General features: G+C 37.5%; 2 protein-coding genes across 2 annotated transcripts; both read right to left on the reverse strand.

The window, feature by feature from the left end:
• Positions 1–9,611: 9,611 nt before the first annotated feature.
• LOC121257957 (ultraviolet-B receptor UVR8) lies at positions 9,612–12,618 on the reverse strand. The gene is made up of 8 exons (XM_041159249.1): positions 12,256–12,618; positions 11,952–12,104; positions 11,680–11,838; positions 11,023–11,181; positions 10,620–10,751; positions 10,442–10,528; positions 10,089–10,184; positions 9,612–10,018 (listed from the first exon to the last, which is right to left on the reverse strand). The coding sequence occupies exons 1-8, from the start codon at positions 12,467–12,469 to the stop codon at positions 9,834–9,836; spliced, it is 1,185 nt and encodes a 394-aa protein (XP_041015183.1). The 5' UTR covers positions 12,470–12,618; the 3' UTR covers positions 9,612–9,833.
• Positions 12,619–20,420: 7,802 nt separating this feature from the next.
• On the reverse strand, positions 20,421–21,951 carry LOC121257958 (uncharacterized protein At1g27050-like). Its single transcript, XM_041159250.1, has 2 exons — positions 21,435–21,951; positions 20,421–20,918 (listed from the first exon to the last, which is right to left on the reverse strand). The coding sequence occupies exons 1-2, from the start codon at positions 21,789–21,791 to the stop codon at positions 20,670–20,672; spliced, it is 606 nt and encodes a 201-aa protein (XP_041015184.1). The 5' UTR covers positions 21,792–21,951; the 3' UTR covers positions 20,421–20,669.
• Positions 21,952–22,851: the final 900 nt, after the last annotated feature.

The raw sequence follows: 22,851 nt of genomic DNA on the forward strand, positions 1-22,851 counted from the left end.
GAATCTACTTACTGAGCCAACTGCATAGCATATGTTAAGCCGAGTACACATCATTACGTACATCAGACTACCCACAACATTAGCATAAGGGACACGAGCCATCTTTTCTTTTTCTCTTTGAGTCTTAGGACACAACTCTTTAGACAAGTTCTCGCTTCTTGCAATAGAGATGTCAATGGGTTTATATCCATTCATTAGGAAGTGCTCGAGGACTTTCTTTATGTAAGTCTGTTGGAACAAACACAAAAGTCTATTTGAGCGATCTCTGTAGATTTTTTAACTCCCGGAATGTATTTTGCCTCACCCATATTCTCCATCTCAAAATTGAAGGATAACCACTCTTTTGTGGCGACTATCAATCCTTTATCATTTCCAGCTAGTAGTATGTCGTCAACATACAATGACAATATAATGAAACTCTTCTTAAACCTTTTGACATAGACACAATGATCCTCTGTGATCATCGTAAATCCATTCGAGAGAATGGTTCGATGAAATCTGAGGTACCATTGTCTAGATGATTGCTTTAGGCCATATATAGATCGTTTGAGCTTGCACAATTTGCGCTCTTGACCTTTGACCACAAAACCCGTTAGTTGATCCATATAGATCTCCTCATCTAGTTCTTTATTGAGAAATGTTGTCTTAACGTCCATCTGATAGAGTTCCAAATCCACGTTTGCTACTATAACTAGAATCAAGCAAATTGAGGCAAACCTCACCACTGGTGAAAATGTTTCCTCATAGTCTATACCCTCCTGTTGAGTATATCATTTTGCCACTAAGCAAGCTTCGTACTTATCTATTGATCCATTCGACTTGCGTTTGACTTTAAACCCATTTTTTTCCAATAGTCTTACGTCTTGTCGGTAGATCAACCAGATCCCAGACCTAGTTAGTCTTTATAGACTCAATCTCATCATTAAGAGCTTTCATCCACTCATCTTTAGTAGAAGATGAGAGAGCTTCATGAATTGTCCTAAGCTCGTCATCATCATGCGGAGCTATCATAAAAACTTCCCCTTCAATCTCAAAACGATGACGGTGAATACTTTCACATGTGCTTCTACGCGGCTGAGGTTGTTGTGATTGATTGACAAGTGGTGTGCTCCCACTTGGATTCAAATCCTTTTTATAGTTTATAGGAACTTGAAGAATTTCTTCCCCATTTTCAACTAAATTCCTTGGAGCACTTTCCTCTTGTTCCGCAATCTCATGAAGTTCTAAACTCTTATCAACCTCACCTCTATTTGGAAACTCATTTTCAATTAAATCCTCATCTTGTGACTCAATTTCAGTCACACTTCCATCAGATTGTTCACTTATTAACATATACCCTTTAGAGTGTTTTGAGTATCTTATAAAGATACACTCATTCCCTCTATGGCCTAACTTCCCATTCTTATGAGAAAGATCGTGAACAAAACCCGTTGAACCCCATGGCCGCAAGTTATTTGGAGGGCACTCGGTTAAGAATGTAGGCAGCAGTCAAAAGTGCATCCCCCCAAAAGAAATTGGTAGGTTTGCTTGCGCCATCATCGACCTAACCATCTCAAGCAGTGTTCGATTTCTCCTTTCCGGCACGCTATTTTGTTGCGGTGTACTCGGCATCGTCAATTGTCTTTTGATTCCTTTTTCATCACATAGCCTTTTAAATTGCTCAGAGATATATTCTTGGCCTCGGTCAGTTCTTAAAGTTTTTAAACTCTTATCTAATTGATTCTCAACTATTATTGGATATCTTCTAAAGCAGTCCAATGCTTCGGACTTATGAGAATTAAGTAGACATGACCGTAATGTGAAAAATCATCTATAAATGTGATGAAGTAGACACCTTCGTGTCTTATCCTCACACTCATTGGACCACAGATGTTTGAGTGGACTAATTGTAGTGGAAAAGATGCCGTAGTGGCTTTTCCGAACGCTTTTCTCTTAACTTTTTCCATTAGACAATGTTCACATGTGGGCAAGATGACCTTAGCAAGATTGTCTATAAGGCCTTCTCTAGCTAACCGAGCCATTCTATCTTGCCCTATATGGCCAAGTCTAATATGCCATTTATATGAATCCAAATTATTAGGTGTAGAAAGAAAATTAATAAACTCATTTATATTTGAATAATCCAAATTCAATATCATAAAACCTTCTTGAAGAAAAACATTGTCATTAAACACATGGCCCAAATAAAAGGAAACATAATTGTTTTCAAATACAATTCGAAAACCAAGTAATAGAGTGACTACAGAAAGTAAGTTTCGTCGGATCTCGGGGGCGTATAGCACATTGTGGAGGAAAAGAGTTCAGCCACCCCGGAAGTCTAGCTTGTAGGTACCAAGTCCTAGTACCTCCATGCTAGCTCCATTCCTCACCTTGATATCACGACTCACATCTGGAATCTGACAATACTCCACAAATCAGTCTCTGTCTCGCGATATGTGTTCGGTTGCTCCTGAATCAACAGTCCACACAGGATAGGAGTGAGCAACCATCACATGACTAGTTACAAAAACAATGCTAGAAAAATCAGAGTGTACCTTCTTCGGCTCAGTGTAGTCACGAGCAAAGTGGTCATTCTTTCCACAGTTGAAGCACTCTAAGTTTGACTTGTTCTTCACGTGCTTGCCTCTCTTGCTGCGTTGAGAAATTCCTGACACCTTCTTAATTTGTCCAGCTGCTACTCCATTCTTGGACTTCTTGTGCTTAGGCCTTGATGCCTTACGCGAACCAGAATTAGCCACATAGGCCGTATGATTGGGCTTAGCAGCCTCTAGGCACTCAACCTCCAATTCCAAGTGACACGAGACATCATTAAAGTCTTTGATATTCTCGTTATGCATCAGGTTCTGACTCATATTCTCCCAAGACTGCCTGGACTTGCTGTTCATCAGTTAGGTTGTTTCTTGCTGACTTAAGTTCGCAGATCATGGTCAACATAGCCCTAAGATGTTGCTTCAACGTGTGGTCAGAGTGCATCTTATAGGAGCCAAATCTCATGATTAATCCACGCAACCTAGTGGTTGAAGTTCCACAAAACTTCAACTTCAAAGCTTTCCACATACTTTGGGCAGTGTCATAGATCTCGAACTCACACATTAGATCATTGTGCATGCTGCTTAACATTATTATGCGCGCGCACCGACTTTTCTTAGCCCATTGAGTATAGGCTAGTTGATATATCTTGTGTTGTTCCAAGATCCCTTCCCAGAGCACAGTAAGAGAGTGAGATAAGACCTCCAAGACCTCTTGCTCATCTAAGACATATTGGATCTTGCGATGCCAAATGTCATAGTTCTCCCCATCTAATTTCTCTCATTTGTTTAAATCGACAACTATACTCTTGGATGTCATTTCACTACAATACGCAAAGAAGCGATATTACACATACACCTAAGAAATCTGCCTCATCCATCCAAGCTAGAAAAAGAATAATTTAGACATGATGCAAGATCAAAAAATCGCTAGGCTTCAGAATCATCTCTTGCGCCACAATATCTAATTATTAAATTTCTAACCTAATTCCCGCACAAATTTAAAAAACAAATATGGGAGAATTAATTATACAAAATCTCAACCATACTCCCACTATTTTAAGTAGTCATCTAGCCCTAGTCACATGTAAAGAAATAACCTACTAAAGTCGCAGTAACTTTTGGGCCAGTCTACAAGGACAGCTACTCTAACCACATCAATCTATTGGGCCAATCTACAAAGATGGTTCATATAACACCATTATAGTCCATTTTTCTTGTTCTATCAGTGCATTTACAGTTCTTACTGGGGCCACCATGGTCTTTTGGCTATACAGTGCATTGACAGTTCTTACTAGGGTCACTGCCATTCTTTCAGCCTATCATTTACACTGACAATTCTAACTAAGACTACTTAGTGAGAATTTTTCTATTTTATCATTGAAGACTAATGTATAAACATTCAAGCCTAACATTCATAGATGATAAAATAATCACATATCCACATGTTCAATTCACATATACATGTAATCACATTTAATATAAAAAATTAAATTAAATAAAAGATCACATGTAATATAACATAATGTAATAAAAAAAGAATAGCATGAATATAACCATATATTCACATGTAATCACATTTAATCTAAAACATTAAATAAAATATCACATGTAATAAAACAATATATCTAAACATATATTAAATCATGCAAACAAAAATGTTTTTTTTTTAATAGAAACGAAATAAATATATAATAAATACATTTAAAACCCCCACCTAAACCAAAGGTAAGTCACAACCCAGTGGTGCGCGCTGCCTTTGATCGGTGGTCCTGGGTTGGAGTCCCAGGAGTGCCATTTTCATTCCCTTCTTTTCATTTTGTGTTTAAAAAAAATAGTTCAAACAGTGTTGGGCTTCTAAAAATGGATTTTTTTTTTAAGAAACAGAGAAGGGCCGAATAGCCTAGCCCAAGTTTTTTTGGTTTAAAAAAAAAAACTAATGGGCCGTGAGGCCTAGGCCCAGTGGAAAAAAGATGACCTAAGGCCATCTTCTACCTCCCCATGGCTACTGTTCACGTGAACAGTAGCCTTAACGCAGCAGTGCCGCAGATGCCGCTTGAGACCACCACAGGCAGCCTCAGCTGCGTCTTCTGCCGGAAAACTAGGTGCTGTCGCACCACTTCGCCGGTGCGCGCTACACCTCTGTGGTGCGTGCAACACCTCACTAGAGCGCGCTGCACCACAGTGGTGCACGGCGCATCACCTGGTGCTGCGCGTAGCACCTCTGTGGTGCTTGCAGCGCCATCCTGTTGCACGCTGCACCGCTGGGTTGGTGTCCTTGCAAGGGTGCGCGCAACACCTCGAGTTGGTGCGAGCAGCACCACTGCATTGTTGCTCACAGCACCTTCTTGGTGGTGCTCCCAGCACCGTGGTGCTCATCGGCTTAAAAAAAAGTTTTTTAAAAAAAAAGGATAAAAAAAATGGCAACCGTATTTCAAGCATACGCAAGAAAAAATACAAACTGGAAGCAACTATAAAAGCTCTGATACCAATGTTAGAAAGTACAGTGGAAAAAATACCTCAAGCTCAGCTTATAAAATTGCTCCACAAGTTTCTCCAGATTGACAAATTCCAAGCGTTTCCTCTTAGTGGCAAAGTTTACTACGTAGTATAAAACTAGAGTAACACTTAACAAATCCACAGCTTAAATATCTTATCAAGAGAGAAGAAAAAGAGAGAGAACTTTTGTGTAATTCAGATCATTCCAAAAAACCAATTGAGGAGGACTATATATAGTCCTCCTACACATGACTGGCCTTAAAGGCCAGCCTTCAATTGCCAAATTGAATGGCAGTAACGCATGGCTTTAAGCCATGCGTTACAAGCAAATAACGCATGGCTTTAAGCCATATGTTAAAGCCATGCGTTACACTGCAGTTAAGGAAAAGGGTCAGCCCCACGTGGGCACCCCTCCATCTAACACCATGTACAGAAAACAAGAAGATAGCTGGCTAGGAAACTGTTTAATTTGTCATGCATGGCTGCTAGCGATCTTCAACGTCGAGGGGCAGTAATTATCCGAAAGGGTGGTGGATCAAACTTGGAACAATAATCTGGTGTTTCAAAACTTCCATCTGTCAAGTTGAACGTGCCGAAATCATGATCGCCATACAAGTAATCCTCATCCACCTGATTCCAGTTATCATCGAAGAAGTAAGTAAATAGTATTCGATTCACATCCCTCAAGATCACGAATGGACAACGACATTGAGTAGTTTCCACCTACAAATACCACTCAATCACCTAAAGATTCCACATTCTTCCAAGTCTCCTATTTGTGATCTAACTGTTACGATCTCACATTGACTAAGTATGAGATTGGTTGATGGTTTATAAGCCCCTAGGCAGCCTTCTCTTGTAAGCTAGTTTTTAAAGGTGAGTTCTACCTAGTGGGTTCATAACAAATGGTATCAAAGTCACCTCACGTCTAAGGCCATGTTGCGACAGTTGCAATCGTGCGGCACGGGAGGTGATGCCGGCATGGGAGTGTTCGCTTGGAGCTAGGAAAAGACCTAGCGCACAGCTAGCCCGTGTGAGCGCCGGGACCACTGTGGACGTCGGCTACGGAGCATGGTGGTTGTTACGATCCCACATCGACTAAGTATGAGATTGGTTGACGGTTTATAAGCCCTTAAGCACCCTTCCCTTATAAGCTAGTTTTCAAGGATGAGTTCTACGTAATGGGTTCATAATACTAACTCATAGACGTTGAATAACTTTGTTTGGTATGGACAAACCAAAGGGTGCATATCGTCAGGGCTAAGAAGATCATATTTGTCCACTGCTATCCCCTCTGAATTAACAAAGTAGCCGACGATCCGATTGACAAGTAAAAGACCTCCCAATGATTCCATCAAGTACGATTGAGTGAAAAACTTATTTCGTGGAAAGTTCTCTTAGTGATAATCAACTTCGGAAACTGGTGCAGAAGGTTTGATAATTTTTTGGGAAAAGGACTATGAAAATCCCATATTGCAATCGAACCGCTGTCAGTAAGTGCAGAAAGTTAATTCTCATAGCATATGATATCGCAGTAACCTTCGTCACCAAGGTTTATCCAAGTGTTGTCTTCGAGGGAGTAGAATGCAAGCCTTGAATGGATTCCATAGATTACCACCACTCTGCAAGATTGGTTCATGAACAACACGACAGCTTTGATGATGAAAATCTGCCGCAACTATTCAACTAAGTAAGTTTCGCCAACGCTGGGTTTCATCTCAAGAGGAAACGTCGAAAGTTTGACTTTAGTCTTACAGAAGGGATTAAACAGACACGGGTTTCCTCTTTGATCCAAAACTATCCAACCGTGAGAAGAGTCCACACACCAAGCATTAGGAAGCCTGTCGGACACGTTCTTGATCTTGTAAGTCTTATTCTCTGCAAGGTTGAGGAAGCAACGAGCATCAACACTATCGTCTTCCTGGTCACTGGGAAGCATGAGCCATGGAGTTTGAGATAGTGCGACGCATGACAAGGAATACACAGTTTGGGAAGCACAAGCCATGGGATTTGGAGACCAAAAGTTTTGCTTCTACAGTGCAATGGCAAGAGAGGAGGATTTTAATTAAAAGAAAAGAAACCATACATGGCACATGAAGATTAACTAGGAGGATTTATACAGGAAGAGAGAACAAATCCAAATCCTATGCAAATTAGGAATACAATTTTTCTGCAAGTTTTTGGGATTTTTTTTTTTCTCAATAAACAAAAGCCCATACATGATATGATATTTAATAATATTAAAAAAATAATATTTTAAACTTTCATTTAAAAACAAAAATTATTATCTCACTATCCAAACTTTATATTCTTAAACTTTCATCACCTGAGCATGCAGTCACACACACTATCATCTCAATCTTTAATACCCTAATTTCCTCCCTTTCTCACTGAATAATGCCAGATACAATTGTGGAGTACTTAAATGCTGCACAATCGTTAATTTTTTTTTTCATGTGGGTTTCGTATTTACTCATTTTTTTTCAAAATGCTTGTACGGCGCTTGCACACACACGATTATAAATATCATTTCTCTCTCTCGCTTCTCTTGCACACTAAGAATACTCAATTACTATTTATTATTTTATTATTACTTTTCACTTATTTTTCACTGCTATTCAATATTCTATCATTACCTTTTCATTATTGTTTGAAAAATACTACTCTTATCACTCATTCTTACCGCTTGGATTTACTGCAGTGATTTTTTCTTTTATTTTTTAATTCTTTTACTTAGTAATTAAAGAAGAATTTTTTAATAATATTATGATTTTTTATTTTTTAAAAAATACATGTAAGAAAAAGCCAAAAAAAAAAAAAAGATAATATAGCTAACGGTAGCTCCCAGCGGGAGCTATGAGCTGTGGCTGTAGAGCCACCCTTATTTTTTCACTACTATTCATAGAAAATCTGATATCACCTCACTACTCAAACACAACCTAAGGTACTCTTTCTCTTCTGTCTTTTGGTTATAGAAACATTACCCGCAAGTGGAAATGAAATGCGTACTTACTGCTTTTTTTTTTTTTAATAAGTGATTGTTTTGTTTCTTGTCCAGTGATTGTCGATTGTCAAATCATCACTTGTCACAAAAGGTTAACTTAATGAGACGAGATAAATTTTATTATTTGTATTATATTTTTTAACACTTCTCTTCATGTGTGGGCTAGTCTATTCCTCAATGAGTAGGCCCAATACGTAGAATATTTAATTGCTGTTTTGAACTTATAACCTCTGCTCTGATACCATCTAAAATCATCATTTGTCCCAAAACCTTAAGCTGATGAAAATATGTAGATTTTATTATTTGTATTATATTCTTAACATCGATAAATTCTTAATTTTGGAAAGTTGGCATTTCATTTAGGTTTTAACAAAGGCTCTGTTTGGACTCAAAGTTGATCTCCACTCATCTTATCTAATCATTACAATTTTTTTAAATTCTCACACAAAATATAATAAACAATTCAATTTTTTCAAATATCAAAATAATAATAATGTTAAAAAAATAATATTTTAATAAATATTTTATTTAACTTTCAACTTTCATCTTAACTCACTATTTATGAAAAAACATATCTATCTGTTTGTCCGTCTTGAGAATCAAAGGAAACCTTCATTGCTGGTTGTATCGTGCATACTAGTTAGTATGGATGTAACACTCAGGTCTAAGCCCACAAAGAACCCTGCAACTGAAGAGTAAAACGGCGTTGTTTGGTAGGTGCCCTTCTACCCTCTGTTTCTCCCCCACCCTGACTGTTTCCTCCTTCCCCAAAATTTTCTCCCACATTTTTCTATCCTCCCCGATTCTATCTCACCCACTCACTTCCCATTTCAGTTCAATATGGGAAAACAAGAAAAAGAAAATAAAGAGTGGCTGACCAACTGCAAGACTATGTACAGAGGAATTAGGGGTTGGGCTCAGACCAGACTATCAGAGTTTGTCTCTAAGCATATTATATTTTTCAAGTCTTATTAAAGAGATTAATTAACTTGAAAATCCCTTATTTATTAAGCGAAAAATAGCATATGTTATATTAATATATAGTGCTTAATATATAGTGGAAACCATATTCAAGGAAAAAACTTCTCAAAATAATTGTTCTTTTTCAACCATACTAGTAAAACAAACAAGAACGTTTAACTATTTCCTTCATGACATCAACATATATGGCGACGCTGGTGGCATTAATGGTGACATCGGCCTTGATCTTCATATTGGTGGCGGCAGTGAAGATTCCAACCTTGATGATGTTGGTGGCGGCAGAGGCGAAGGCGACCTCCCTTGAAATGGAGGTTTTTGACGAATTGGTGAATTCAAAATAGGGTGGGTGGTGGTGGTAATCTCTTTCTGTGGGTAACCGCCTTCAAATATTTATGATAGAAGTATATGCTTAAATTGAACTCGGAGTCTCTCCCAAGCGGTTCTGGTTGGGGATGGGGTGGGCTTCGGCTAGTATAGATAAAAGGGTGCGATTTATAAATAGATTGCATTTTATATTCGATAGCTAAAGCGAAAGCATTAACAATAGCTGTAGTAGAAGAACCAATATTCAAAGTTGTAGATAAACTGTTACACGAACATAAGGCAAAAATTAGCATACTAAGCACGCAATGCATAAGCATCATGCATTGGCTGTACATTTGATGTCTACAACCTAAGTGTTCATATGATGTACAAAAAACAACACCATATAAGAACGATGATTATGATGTGGGGACCATTTACTTCAACCAATCACCATGAAAGACATGGGCTTACCACTAAAAGGGGCAGCTTCCCCGACATACATGGTTATATCAGGTTTAGGACAGGTTGCAGGGATGCATTATGGCAAATGTAAACCCACTTCCACAATAAACTTTGAAGCTCGCAGCTCTGTTGGTATTGCCGCTCAGACTCACTGCCTGAGGGCTAGTTTGATCACAAGTATTCCCCAAGCCAAGTTGGCCATGTTCACCCCAGCCCCATGTTTTTATTTCTCCATTCTCTGCATAAAGAAACATGAATTAAAAACTAAAAAAAAAAAAGAAATAAAACAATAAAGATGATAAACTTGCCTGTTACCACAGCAGAGTGCTCAGCTCCAGCTGCAATCTGCAGAATTTTTACCCCATCAAGACCAGCTACTTTCTCCAGAATAGCTTCCCTTGAATCTTCCAGAGCACACAGAAAGACACAAAGTACTGAGTCTATTGTAACACGTAAATCATCAACTACCACAATGATATATTAGACGACTGTTGGCAGTTAGAGACTAAACAACTTAACAGGTGAAGCCATTGCAGTTTCCTATCAGCAGAACTATCAAATTTCAGCTACTTAGTCATTAACCAGTCTGTTTATGGGGCAGGTAGAGCGATAAACCAGTTCCCAGAATGATTAGATGCTCCCAGCTAATAAGATGCCTTACCAGGTAACTGGTTTGCTGGTCTCATTTTTTCAAGGTCACCAAGGACTCCATGGTAGTTGCCACCAAGCATAAAAACTTCTGCATCACCTTTTTAAAGTGCCAAAGATTGATACTTAAGAACAGAAGATAAATGGAAAGAGAAAGAGAGAATTGATGAAAAGGATATGTATGTACATACCAGTTAATGCTAATGCATGGTTCCATCCAAGAGCGGCTCTAGTAAACATGAAAGATGAAGAAGAAAATTGAGGAAAGTGAGAATCTGGAGAGCCACTGAACCCTCTTCCCCAATTGTAAAGATGCCCATCAACTGACACAACATAGAAGATCCAGCAGCAAAAACAAATTACTGAGTGGAATAAATGTAAAACCCGAAATTGATTCTACATTGGGTCAAAACAAAACTTTGAATCAGCTTCCTTCACTAGAAGCTCCTTGGGTAAAAAGCATTTACCATTCGATATAAAGTTTTCAGCCGATTCAATGATCTACATGTATGTAAGATATGCTATCAATGTTTATGTACAAATTATATGTTCTACCTTTTTTCTTGTATCAAGCAAGAGAAAATATGGACTCACCAGATAATGCTGCACTATGATCTCCACTTGCAGCTATGCTAATAATTTTCACATGTTCCAATCCATGAGTTATTTCAGGAAGACTGACAGATTTAATCCTATTCATGGAGATACCTAGTTGACCACGCTTCCCGGACCCAAATGCATAAACTTGAGATCCTGCATCAGATTGATCCTAGTTAGTTAGAGCTTGAAGTGGACGAGGGTGATTGGGTAAAGCTTTCCTACGATAGGGACTTCTACTCCTTCATAGATGTACCATATACCCATACGAGTCTAATTTTTTCCTCCAGTTCTTGCTTCAAAGTTCTCAACCAAATCCAATGCCACTAGAAAAGAGGGCAGAAAATAATCATTTTTTAAAGCTGTCTCTAGATCATTACTTTCTCCTCGTTTTATTTTCAGCCACAAATCATTTCTTTTTTCTATACATCTATCATATGCTACATCAAGGAATTAACCAAAGCCACAGAAGAAACTCTTGATGAAAATGCATCTTTCTGGTTCTTCTATCGCTGGTTTCTTTGTTTTATATATGAAATACAAGTCTTTAAACGTATAGGGGGAACAAATATCACACATCCTATTGAAACAGCATCTCTATGCTATAACAGCACGTTACCACTGACAGCACACTGATTTACCACGCAGATTTACCTTCCAACAAGACGAGCGAGTGGCGCATGCCACATGCCATTTGTTTAACACGCTCATTCAAGAAGTATGAGACTCTTACAGGAGAGCAATGTGAGCGATGTTCGCCATGCCCAAGCTGACCAAAGGAGCCATCTCCACAAGTAAAAAGGCACCCACTATCTAAAATGGTAGAAGAATAACAAATATCAAAAGCAATCTTCAGTGACAACAAATTGGGTTTCAAAATTAAATCACACCCCCGCTCCGAACTGAAAAATTGCATGAGAACGAACCTGAAACAAAACCAGAGTGGCTCCAGCCGGCAGAAACATGGGTAATAAAGTAGTCTTGCAAAGAAGTGACAGGCATAGGATACAAGCTATTAACCATTTCCCCATGGCCAAGTTGACCAGACGTACCCCTTCCCCAAGTCAGCACCCTCCCACCTACGAAGTGATTTTGACTAATTTTTTAGGATCAACTAAACCAGTTTTAGATTCTAAGAACAACTAAAGAAACAAAAGGCATATAGTTCGAAGAGAAAGAATGGATTTTTTTCCTTTTTTTGGAGTAGGAGAAAAAGAAAGAATGTGGCACCGGAGGACAAGGCGATCACGTGAGCGCCGCCACAGGCAAGAAGAGAGATGGGTCCAGAAGAGGTGAGAGAAGGAAGGTGAAGTAGTTGAGGGAGGAGCTCGTCTTCGAGCTTGCCAGTGCCCAGCTGCCCGTCAGTTCCTGCTCCCCAACTCCATATCTTTTGTAGCTCTTCTCCGTCGTGAATTGCTCTATTTGCTTTTTCATTCTGTTCCATCGTCACTCACCGCCTTCTCTCTGCTCTTCCGATTCTTCACCAAAGAACCCGAATCAGGACTTGGGTTCCGCCGTAAAAGCCAATCTTGATCCGGCGGGCTGCGTCTCCTAGGTCTATTCACCGGCCCTCCGTCCGACGCTTTTATTATTATAATTAGAGAAATTATTTACATCAGCTAGTCGCAGCACACCGTGATAAAGAAGAAAAAAAATCACGTTAAATGTACGGAGAGTGCAGCTGATACGTATCATTACTCTTATAATTATTTTACTAATATTATTATTATTATTATTACTATTTTTAACTTAATTGAAAAAATTGTATTTATAAAGGATATAGTTATAAAGTCATTAGAGCATTCGCATTCGTTGCTCTAAATGTCATTTTTCCTTATAATTTGAGAGAGTTTAAGGTTTTTATTAAGGGTGTAATTGGTTCGGTCTGATTTTGGATAAAATTTAGGACTAAATCGGTATGTACCAATTTTACATTTTTTAAAATTGATTACATACCGGTTACTCTCCTAAACCGGTATTTCCAATTTTCGATCCAGTCCGGTCCGGTTTTTCGATTTTTTAAAATGTAGGTTTGTCAGTAAAAAATAAAAATCTGTTAATAAAAAAAAAAAACTGCTTCAAAAAATCTATTCTAAAATTTGTTCCTATTTCAAAATCTACACTACTAAAATCTGTAATACTAAAATATGTAATACAAAACTTGTAATACTAAAATCTGTAATACATTTAATAGACTATAGTGATTTAATTATAGTGATTAGTATTAGTTATATATTAATATAAGTATAACTATATTGTATATTAGATTATTAGTATTAGTTTTAAACTTATATATTAATATAGCTATATAATATATTAGACTATATATAATATAATTTAGTATATATATTTTATGTTTAAAGCAAAAGATCAATAGAATTTTCATCTTTAAAATTAAATTTTTATTTTATAAATTATAATATGAAATTATTTCATACATGATATATAATTATATATATTATATATAAAAATTTCACATATAATTATATATTATATATAAAACTTATATATATTAAATATTTTGTATAATATTAATTTTGTATAAAACTTATATATAAAATATTAATTTTTATTTGTTTTCCCCAATGGGTCCGATCCAGTCCCGAAAATCGTGGAACCGGAACCGGACCGGTTTCAGCCGATTTGCATAATTCAAGAACTGGCCTGGACCGGACTGGTCCGGTCCGGACTGGTTTTCCGGTTTAAATTTACACCCCGAGTTTTCACCCCTCAAACTCTCCTTTGTCTGAATCCCTAAAATAGGGTGGTAGAATTCAGATGCTACAGTGAATTGTTCTTCTCGTTGCTCTAGCGTCTCCCTCCCTTCGACTGTTGGGTGCCTTCGTCATTTTTGCCCCTGCCTTGCACCACAACCATCATTGATGACAGCCTCTCCATCGGTTCATCACTGTAAGTATCCATATCCCTTCTCGCTTTCCTCCATTACTGGTGTAAGGGGATTTTCCCCACTAAAGCCCAAGAGACCCATAAATGAAAAGGGGCAAGATTGAAAGCCTGGCCAGGAGTAACAAGCCCCTAACCCAGCCCACGGGAAAGTACCTATATACACAACCTGCAAGAGAGATAGTACTGTAAAGGATGAGACTCGTCACTCTAAGGCCCTCTCGAGTAGTATCCAGCCCTCGAGTGCCCGCCCGTACTGCAGACGTAATATACGGGGGAGCCCTTGATCTACTAACAGAAAGGGGATGAACGAACCAGAAGGGAGATAGACTAAGAAAAGTCAGATAACCACGTCACATTAAGGGCTATTGATAAAAGGAGATCGGATAACCATGCTGCATTAATAGCTCCACCACCCGGACAACATGCCACATTAATGACGTTGTCGAAGGGTCACGCCGCATTTAAAAACTCTAACACAAGGAACAGTACATGGAACACGGACGTCAGGGTAGCAGGCACTATCTGCTCCTCAGGCCTATAGTATAAATAGCAGATTCCAAGTACGATAATATTTCTCTGATTTCTAGACTCTCTTACTTATTTGATACCCTCCAAGAATATTTACTAATTTTGGCATCGAAAGTTACCTTGCCCTTAGGCCGTCCTCGCAAAGCCGCATTCTTTTCTACCTTGTGTAGGGCCCATTTTGAATACCTAAGTTGTTAGAGCTTGGCTCAAAAGTGTGCAAAACACGACGTTAACAGCTGGATTTCCACATTCTCATTCGCACACACTGACGATTCGGCTTCATGCTATTTTGGAACTTCATCCATTCGGGATCCTCCATGGCTGTTTGCACCAAGCTTCTCTATCTCATTTCACTAAGAATAAGGTTCCTCCATGGTTGGATTTTCAGATCCAACATTTTGACAAAAAACCCTAGATTTCCTTTGGATTTTTAGATCTCCTTTGAATAAATGCCTTTCTCGGATTTTGGTTGTAATGTATTTCCTCCATTGTTGTGATAATCATTTTCTATGCTTAGCTTTGGGGTTATTTTTCAATGATTTGTGAATTGCAATTTAGGGAAAAAGACCCTTGATTTTTAAGCAATTTATTCCTTCATGTGCTAAGATTGCCATTTTCTATGCTTAGATTTGAGGCTATTTTCTAATGATCTACATATTACAAATTATCAAAAGAAAACCTTAGATATTTTCGCTTGCTGTTGGATTGATATGTGTTGTTCATTTACTTTGTGATGTTGCATTGGTCTATGTTGTTTCATTGCTTTGTGCTATGAATTGGTCTATGCTGTGAATTGCTATGTGCAATTTCATTGGTCTGTGTTGTTCCATTGCGACCATGTTGTTTCATTATTCTGTGCAGTTTCATTGCTCTGTACTATTCCATTGCTCTATGTTGTTTCATTGTGAACTTGTTGTTTCGTTGCTCTGTGCTCTTTCGTTGCTCTATGATGTTTCATTGCGACCATTTTGCTTCATTGCCCTATGCAGTTTCATTGCTCTATGTTGTTCCATTGTTTTGTGTTGTGAATTGCAATTGATGGTTTTGGGTGAAAACCCTAAACTTTTTCCCCAAATTACAAAGAAAAAGGACGTTTGTGGCACCGAATGCAAATAGAAGTGACTTACTTTAGTTATGCCTTACTTAAATTCATGCAATTTAACATGAATATTGATTTATTTATTTTTTATTATGGTTTACTTAGTTGTACTTGATATTTTTGTGTCTTTTTTTGTTTTCATCTTATGTTGCTTGAGTTGTGGCTGAAGAACTAAAATCATTAAGCAGTTGAAATACTTTGTCAAGTTGTGAGTAGGTTACCCTAATTCTTGTCATCTAATGGTTAATTGTTTATAACTTTATACCAGAAAATTAGGCAATGAAACAACATAGGACAATTTGTATACTTGGGGGGTTAATTCACAAGTGTTAGTAGGGTCCCATCCATATGGCATGGTAATCCTAATCTGGATGGCCATCAAGCATTTTGTGATAGTTTTCATAAAAGACAACCGGAGTTTAAGGTTTTGAAGCCATTTTGTGATAGTTTGCTGATTTTACAATGCTGTTTGGATTTCTTTTAGTTCTTTGTTGTGATAGTACAATTTTGTCCCTCACTTAACATTTGTTGGATTACCTCCCTTGGCTATGATGATGACAAAGTCTCGTGGTGACACGGTAAATTTGGTATATACCTCCATGACATGGTAACCCGGAAGGCTAATAAGTAGTGGCAACCAATTGTTATAGCCATTGAAAGGTGCCAAATTTCGTATATGTTATCATTCGATTCCTGAGCCTGCTAGCAAAATCACCCCAAACTTTGTTCTTATGTGTCTAAAATGTCTACCAATTGTCGTGTGTATATAATTTTTTAGAGGTGATTCACAAGACTATGGACATATGTACTTCACCAACCTCCTAAGTTAATATCCTCAACTCGACTCCACTTACGGTGTTCAAAGTGGACGCTCTCTTATGACTGTTAATGAATCTCCACCCCTACCCCATAACGATCCTTTCGCCGTAAGGAAATCAACCAAAGGTGCGAACTTCACTCCCGAAGAAGACAAGTTATTTGTCTCAGTATGACTTAATTGTACATTTGATGCCGTCCAGGTAACAGACAAAAAACACTCCCAACTTTAGGAATTTGTTTTTTGAATATTTTAATCAGTTTAAAGAAACCACAACTGAGTGGAGAATGAAGTCCTTAATACATTGGTGGTCATCCATTCAAATTGTGACCAACAAATTTTGTGCGAAACTAGCCCAAGTTGAAGGGTCGAACCATAGTGGCATTACCGAGTAAGACAATGTAGAATAATGATACTTTTATATGCTTTTTGCATTTTATTTTTTATAATGATTGTTTTCGTTATCTGCCTTCTCGTTAATTTTGTCTTATTTTATTTTATTTTTATTATTATTTTTGTTTAAATGCAAGTTTGACAAAGCAAATATCATGTATCAATCGCTAGAGAAAAACTCTTTTCAGTTCGAGCATTGTTGACACCTGTTGAAAGACCAACCCAAATAGATTCAGCATTGCACAAAGGAGGATCCAAAGCGAAGGTCAATGATGTCCCCGAGCCCAACCCCGACTCTATGTTCAGGGGCTACTATTGATTCAGTTTGTGATCTCGAGGCGGAGAATGTTCTGGACAATGATGTCATCGCCTTGAAATGGCCAATAGGAAGAAAAGCTGAGAAAGAAAAACGTGAGGCTCAAGGCAAGCCATCATAGGAGATTATTTCACTGAACAAGCTGAAGTGTACTCTTCTAGAGGAGTTACGTGCTCAAGAGAAAGTGTTTTTTCGTCTCAAGGCTGAGAAGATGGAATATGATCGAAAAAAGAGGGAAATAAAATTCGACAAGGGGACGAGAGATTAAGATTAGAGGCAGAGAGTTTACTGGAAGAGCATGGCCTTGGGCCAGTTTTGTGAAAATAAAAGATTTATCTAGCACATTTATATCATTATGCGAACTAGAAAACCCAAAAAATACATGTCATATCCAAAGATCATACGAAGCAACCGCTTCTAAAATAATTGTTGGTTTACGACAGTGGCCGGAGTACATACATTTTCAAGCAATAGAACAATTTTTTCACTTTCAATGCATGTAATCAATGCTTCCGAGCATTCCTAGGAATCCACATTGCTTACTAATTACGAGGAATCAAGCAATATCATTAACATTTTGAGACCACAAATATTCATTAGAAAAAACAGTTACGATTATCTTCACAAAATTTTTTAGACTCTCCATTGCGGTGCTTACTCTAGTTCGTATGTATTCATCCATGAAATCACCAGTTACTCCATATGCAAGCATTCTAATGGCAGTGGTTATCTTTTGCATAGAAAATAAACCAAATCTTACAGCATTATCTCTTCTTTGGATGAAGTGGGGCTTGTAAGCCTCAACCTCATGTTGAATACGAAGAAATAATGGACTACTCATATGAAATCTCCTCCGAAAGAGATTTGAGGGACATACTGGTGGTTTTGCAAAATAGTCATGAAATAGCTGTTCATGCCATTGAATATGATCACGCCGAATATACTTACGACGTTGGCAATTGCGAACACGCCTCGACGTTGATCCGTCATCTTCTTTAAGAACAACCTCCAACTCATCTTCAGGGGATAAGTTAAGCAACAACTTGCAGAAGAACGAACAAGCCATTTGATGAAGGGAGTGGAAGATGAGGTTGGAAATTGAAAATTTTTAATATGAAATCAGACTTAAGTTCAGGAGAATGTGAGAATGTGACTGGAACTAAGAGTAATGTTTTGAATACCGAACCGGACGCCGTACCGGACGCCGTACCGGTCAAGGCACTGGAACGAAATATTTCGATACCAGTACCGTTTCGGGATAGCGTTTCGGGATAACGTTTCGGGATAGTCGATATATGAATAAATTATATATATAAATATATATAAAAATTATATTCCAAAATAATAGTTTATATATAAATAAATTATATATAAATACATATATATATATTATAAATAGTCTAGTCTGAATTGGGGTTTAAAAAATAAGCTTGTAGTTTGAAAAAAAAAAAAAAAACACAAGCCGAAATTTAGGCCCGGCTTGTATTTTAGCCGGTACGGAATAGGTATAGTACCTGTACCGGATGGACGGCCGAAACGAAAAATTTCGACCGTACCGGCCGGTACGGTACGAAATTTAAAACACTGACTAAGAGACCTATTTATACAAAAAAAAAAAAAGTTATCGTTACAATATGACAAAAAAAAAATGTTATAGTTGGAGAGAAAACAAAATATGTTATCGTTACGATAGAACAAAAAAACGTTATCGTTGGATGAAGAACAAAAATTGTTACCGTTACATAATATAAATAAAATATTACGGTTATATATATGGACAAAAATATATTAAAAAATATCATCGCGTTAGAAATTACACATATTTAAGAAAAATTATTATTCGTAATACTGTATTAATTTAAAAATTATTACTGTATCTGGGTAAAAATCGTAAAAAGTGTTTTACAAAATATAGTAGAATGTGATTTTTGAAAACAAGAAGAAAATGACAAAAAAGTTAGTAGTTAAGAATGAAAATGGAAGTGAGAGAAAAAAATAATAAAGAAAGAATATGAAAAAGTTATTTTAATAGAATAAGGAAAAGATAAGGAATGAGATATACAAAGTTTTTTAAAGATAGGCAAAATTTAGGATAAAATCTAAGGAATTGTGTATTTTAGTTAAAACTTAAGAAATTTTATAAGGAATCACATGTGCATGCTCTTGGTCGTCATTAATCTATTTTACAATTCCTTTGAAAAAATTAAAGTCTGCCATAAACACTATTTTTGTTTTAGATGAAATTCACTATTTTTCAAACGACGTGAACAAGACTTGCAAGTCATGAATTTGCATAAATTTATTTCAATTTTAACATCTTGAGAAATGTGTTGAATGCCACATTTTAGTTTATTAACTAGAAGTGCTAAATGCAAAAATAAATTTACAAATTAATAAAGTTAAAAATAAATCTACAAATTAATATAATTTTATATGATACATTAGATATATTCTATAATAAAAAAAATTTTATAATATAATATTTGTGAGTTTATTATATAAAATTTCTTTGCGGTTAAAATATTTCTCTGTATTTATAGTTTGATAGGTAATTGACGAAATTGATGTCTTTTTAAGGGGGGACCTGCATTATTCTCGGTCTTTTTTTTTTTTTTTAAACAGTAGCAATTTCCTTTGCAGAGGTTTCAAAGCCCTTGCTCCACCGCTTGTTTGGCTGTTCCGCGTTTCTCAAACAAAGGTAAAAGGAGCAAGGGCGATAAACACCATGAAATTCTTCAAAGCCTCAAGGCATTGCAAACCAAGTCTTTTGGCTCTATTTCATGGGCACAGAAATTCAATCTCAAGCACACCTGCTGCAGCCAGTCTGCCAGTTAGGATCTGAACCATGCCCCACGAGCAAAAATAAAGGAGAACGAAAACAAACAAAGAAAATCATATAAATGGTGTCAAAAGCAATGAGATTTCCGAGCAAAAACCATTGCATTTTTCGAATTCCAATAGTTCATCAAATGCCAACATAATGAATCCAAATAATAGTAAGAAACCAACCATATCCTTCACATTCAAAACAGGACTATCGTCCAACAAATGAAAATTTAACAGTGAATAACATTCTTCAAAAGTTAACCGCCTACTCTTACTGTACAACAAGGAATCCAGTATTAAGACTTTAGACCACAATTCACATCAGATTGCAATGCCAATTCTCAACTCATCAAACACTCACTCGGCCACTGTCAAAGCAATGTCCCTTCAGACCATCCTCAGCGAATAAATTCTAATCACATTATCTGGGAAAAAACCCACTCAAAGCCAGAACAATTGCTGAACTTGGAAACCTGCCAATGCTTGGCACTCCCAACATCCAACTCAAATTCAGCCAAATAGTTTAACATTGTCAAACATGTTAACAATTACATTATTAAATATGAAAATGCCAAATTTCAGGTAGGACAGACTTACAAGCAACATTAGAACATGATAACGCCAGAAGCCAATTCCAAAACAGCAAAAACCTTCTTAAGCAGCTTCAGGACTAGATATACATAAAAATATACCTATAACTAGACCTAAAATCCATTCAATCAATAGAAAATAAATTAAGTATTACACTAATTCTATGGTTACAGAATATCATCATAGGCAACGATTTCTCGGCCTCTAAAAGGTACTTCTGAAACACTGGAAGGACCATCATTACTACTCCTGGTGCTCACTATAGCTGAAGCAAGTTTATTACCTCTACCATGTCTGCTCAGAGGTACCTCGGCACGCAAAAGCTTCGACGAGGATGAGCCATTATCCTTGTTACCACCAAGCCCAACTCCTTGCCTCCATTGGGCAAGAGGATCGGTTGCCCATATCACCTGTACCTGCAACATATACACACTAATCTCAATACTCAAAAAGGCCAAGTAAAAGCCAAGAAACACTCCCCTTGTTGGTTTCCGAGGAAACAGATGAAAAGTACACTGTTTAGTTTTCAAAGCCATATATGTATCAATCCAGATGCGATTTCATTGGGAAGCCAAAAGGTGGCTTAGTTTGGTTCCTTCAGGCTCGAAACTTGGGCCAAAACTTAGCATTGAAAGATTCCAATTTCAGCTCTTTCTGTTCTAAAATGATTTCCGGTAAAGCTCCTAAAATGATCTGTTTGGGTACTTCAAAAACAGGTCGAAAAGAAAAAAAATCTCACTTTAGATGCTTTGCATTCTATTAAAAGCAAACAAAAAACTAAATTGAGCCTAATTAGTAATTACCCCTCAACAAAACAAATGAAAAATAATAGTAACAAAACATAGGGTTCCGACTTAACTTCTGCTCTAATAAATTTTCTGTGTTTTCTCAGCAACCAAACGCAGAAAAGTAACAACAGAGAGAGAGAGTACCTTTTTGGAATCAAATGAGATGCCCAAAGAAGGGTCTTGGGCAGCGGCAAAGGCGTCTTGGGCGGAGTCCTTGGCGCGGTACATGACGTGGGCGGACCCACCTCCGTCGATGCGGATCCGGGAAATGGATCCATAGATTTCGAATCGGGACTTGACGTCAAGGACAGAGCAGTCCGTGGGGAGCCCCATCACCACAAGCGGCGGTGCCGGAGCTGGCTTTGCGATGGGCTTGTCGACGACGTCTTCCTCTTCTTCTTGACGGGGATGGTGAGGCAGAGGACGCAGGCGTTTGGCGAGGGAAGAGGTCGGGACATGGCGGGAGAGATGGGGTTTGTCCCGCTTTCGGTTTCGGCCCATGATTCGATTACCAGCCTGGTACTCTACTCGGACACTACTACCGAGTACTGTTTTCCGTCTGAGTTCGGAGCTGTGAGATGTCGGGGTTGAAGGACTTCACGACTTCGCCGCACGTGCTTCTGGGTCCATAAGAGGAGTAGTCCACCCATCGAGACTCTAATCCGAGGATTCGTTCCTATTTGGCTTTTTATTTTTTTACATATTCTTACATTTCTTTTAAAAAAAATTATAACATCATTTAAAGTTCTCGTATGTTTTTTTTTTTTTTTTTTTTTTTTTTTTTTTTTTTTTTTTTTGTTTTGTTTTGTTCTAAGCGAAAGTTATCTTATGTGCGTGCATGTTTTGTAGTAAAAATTGTACGAAGGGTTTGGTTTTGAGTGAGAAATATTTAAATAGGAAGTAAAAAAATATTTTAGTACTAAATAAATTTTGTAAAAATAAATTTATAAATTAATATAATTTAATAATATGTTAAATTATAAAATTATTTTTATCGTAAAATAAATTTAACAAATTTAATCAAATAATTCAATTTTATAAAATCTCTTTACAGTGTAACACTTATTCACGAAATATTATAAATTTGAGAGTAGCTTGTGTCCGGACAGAGTTTTACACCCTCCAATCATTAGCTACCATGTCATGATTTTATCAATTCTAGTGAACTATTCCAAATTAGATTTTTTAAAAGTAAAATTCTAAAATCTTAAACTTTTAAGAATAAATCTTAGCATCAGCCTACTGTGCGCATCAGCCAACACACACATGACGTGTGGACCGGGTTCATTAACCAGTAGACCGGTTTTCCTGGTTTTGGCTGAGCATTCCACGGATTCGAATTGCACCCCCATCAATTTGATTTTCCCCCTTTCGAAACGCACCCCCAAAATCGAACCCTCCCGAAACTCGTCTATTTCGTTCCCCCTCCCGACCTCACCTCGATCTCAACCCTCATCTCCAAGTCTACCAACTTGAAGCCCTAAGTCCATTCGATGCGAAGGGGACGCCCTACTCAGTCCGAATTGAGCCCGCCCTCAGTCCACCGACTCGAAGCCCTCAA

The sequence above is a fragment of the Juglans microcarpa x Juglans regia genome, chromosome 3S, assembly GCF_004785595.1.
Source record: "Juglans microcarpa x Juglans regia isolate MS1-56 chromosome 3S, Jm3101_v1.0, whole genome shotgun sequence".
Taxonomy (NCBI): Eukaryota; Viridiplantae; Streptophyta; class Magnoliopsida; order Fagales; family Juglandaceae; genus Juglans; species Juglans microcarpa x Juglans regia.

What these genes read in the sequence shown, in the direction of transcription:
- LOC121257958 (XM_041159250.1), bottom strand. Translation starts at nt 21,791, where the DNA reads ATGGGCCGAAACCGAAAGCGGGACAAACCCCATCTCTCCCGCCATGTC. An exon ending in TCTCATTTGATTCCAAAAAG is followed by an intron (nt 20,919 to 21,434) that starts GTACTCTCTCTC and finishes TATATGTTGCAG; the next exon opens with GTACAGGTGATATGGGCAAC.
- LOC121257957 (XM_041159249.1), bottom strand. Translation starts at nt 12,469, where the DNA reads ATGGAACAGAATGAAAAAGCAAATAGAGCAATTCACGACGGAGAAGAG. An exon ending in ACCAGCAAACCAGTTACCTG is followed by an intron (nt 10,185 to 10,441) that starts GTAAGGCATCTT and finishes GTGCTCTGGAAG; the next exon opens with ATTCAAGGGAAGCTATTCTG. An exon ending in GCACTCTGCTGTGGTAACAG is followed by an intron (nt 10,019 to 10,088) that starts GCAAGTTTATCA and finishes TTCTTTATGCAG; the next exon opens with AGAATGGAGAAATAAAAACA.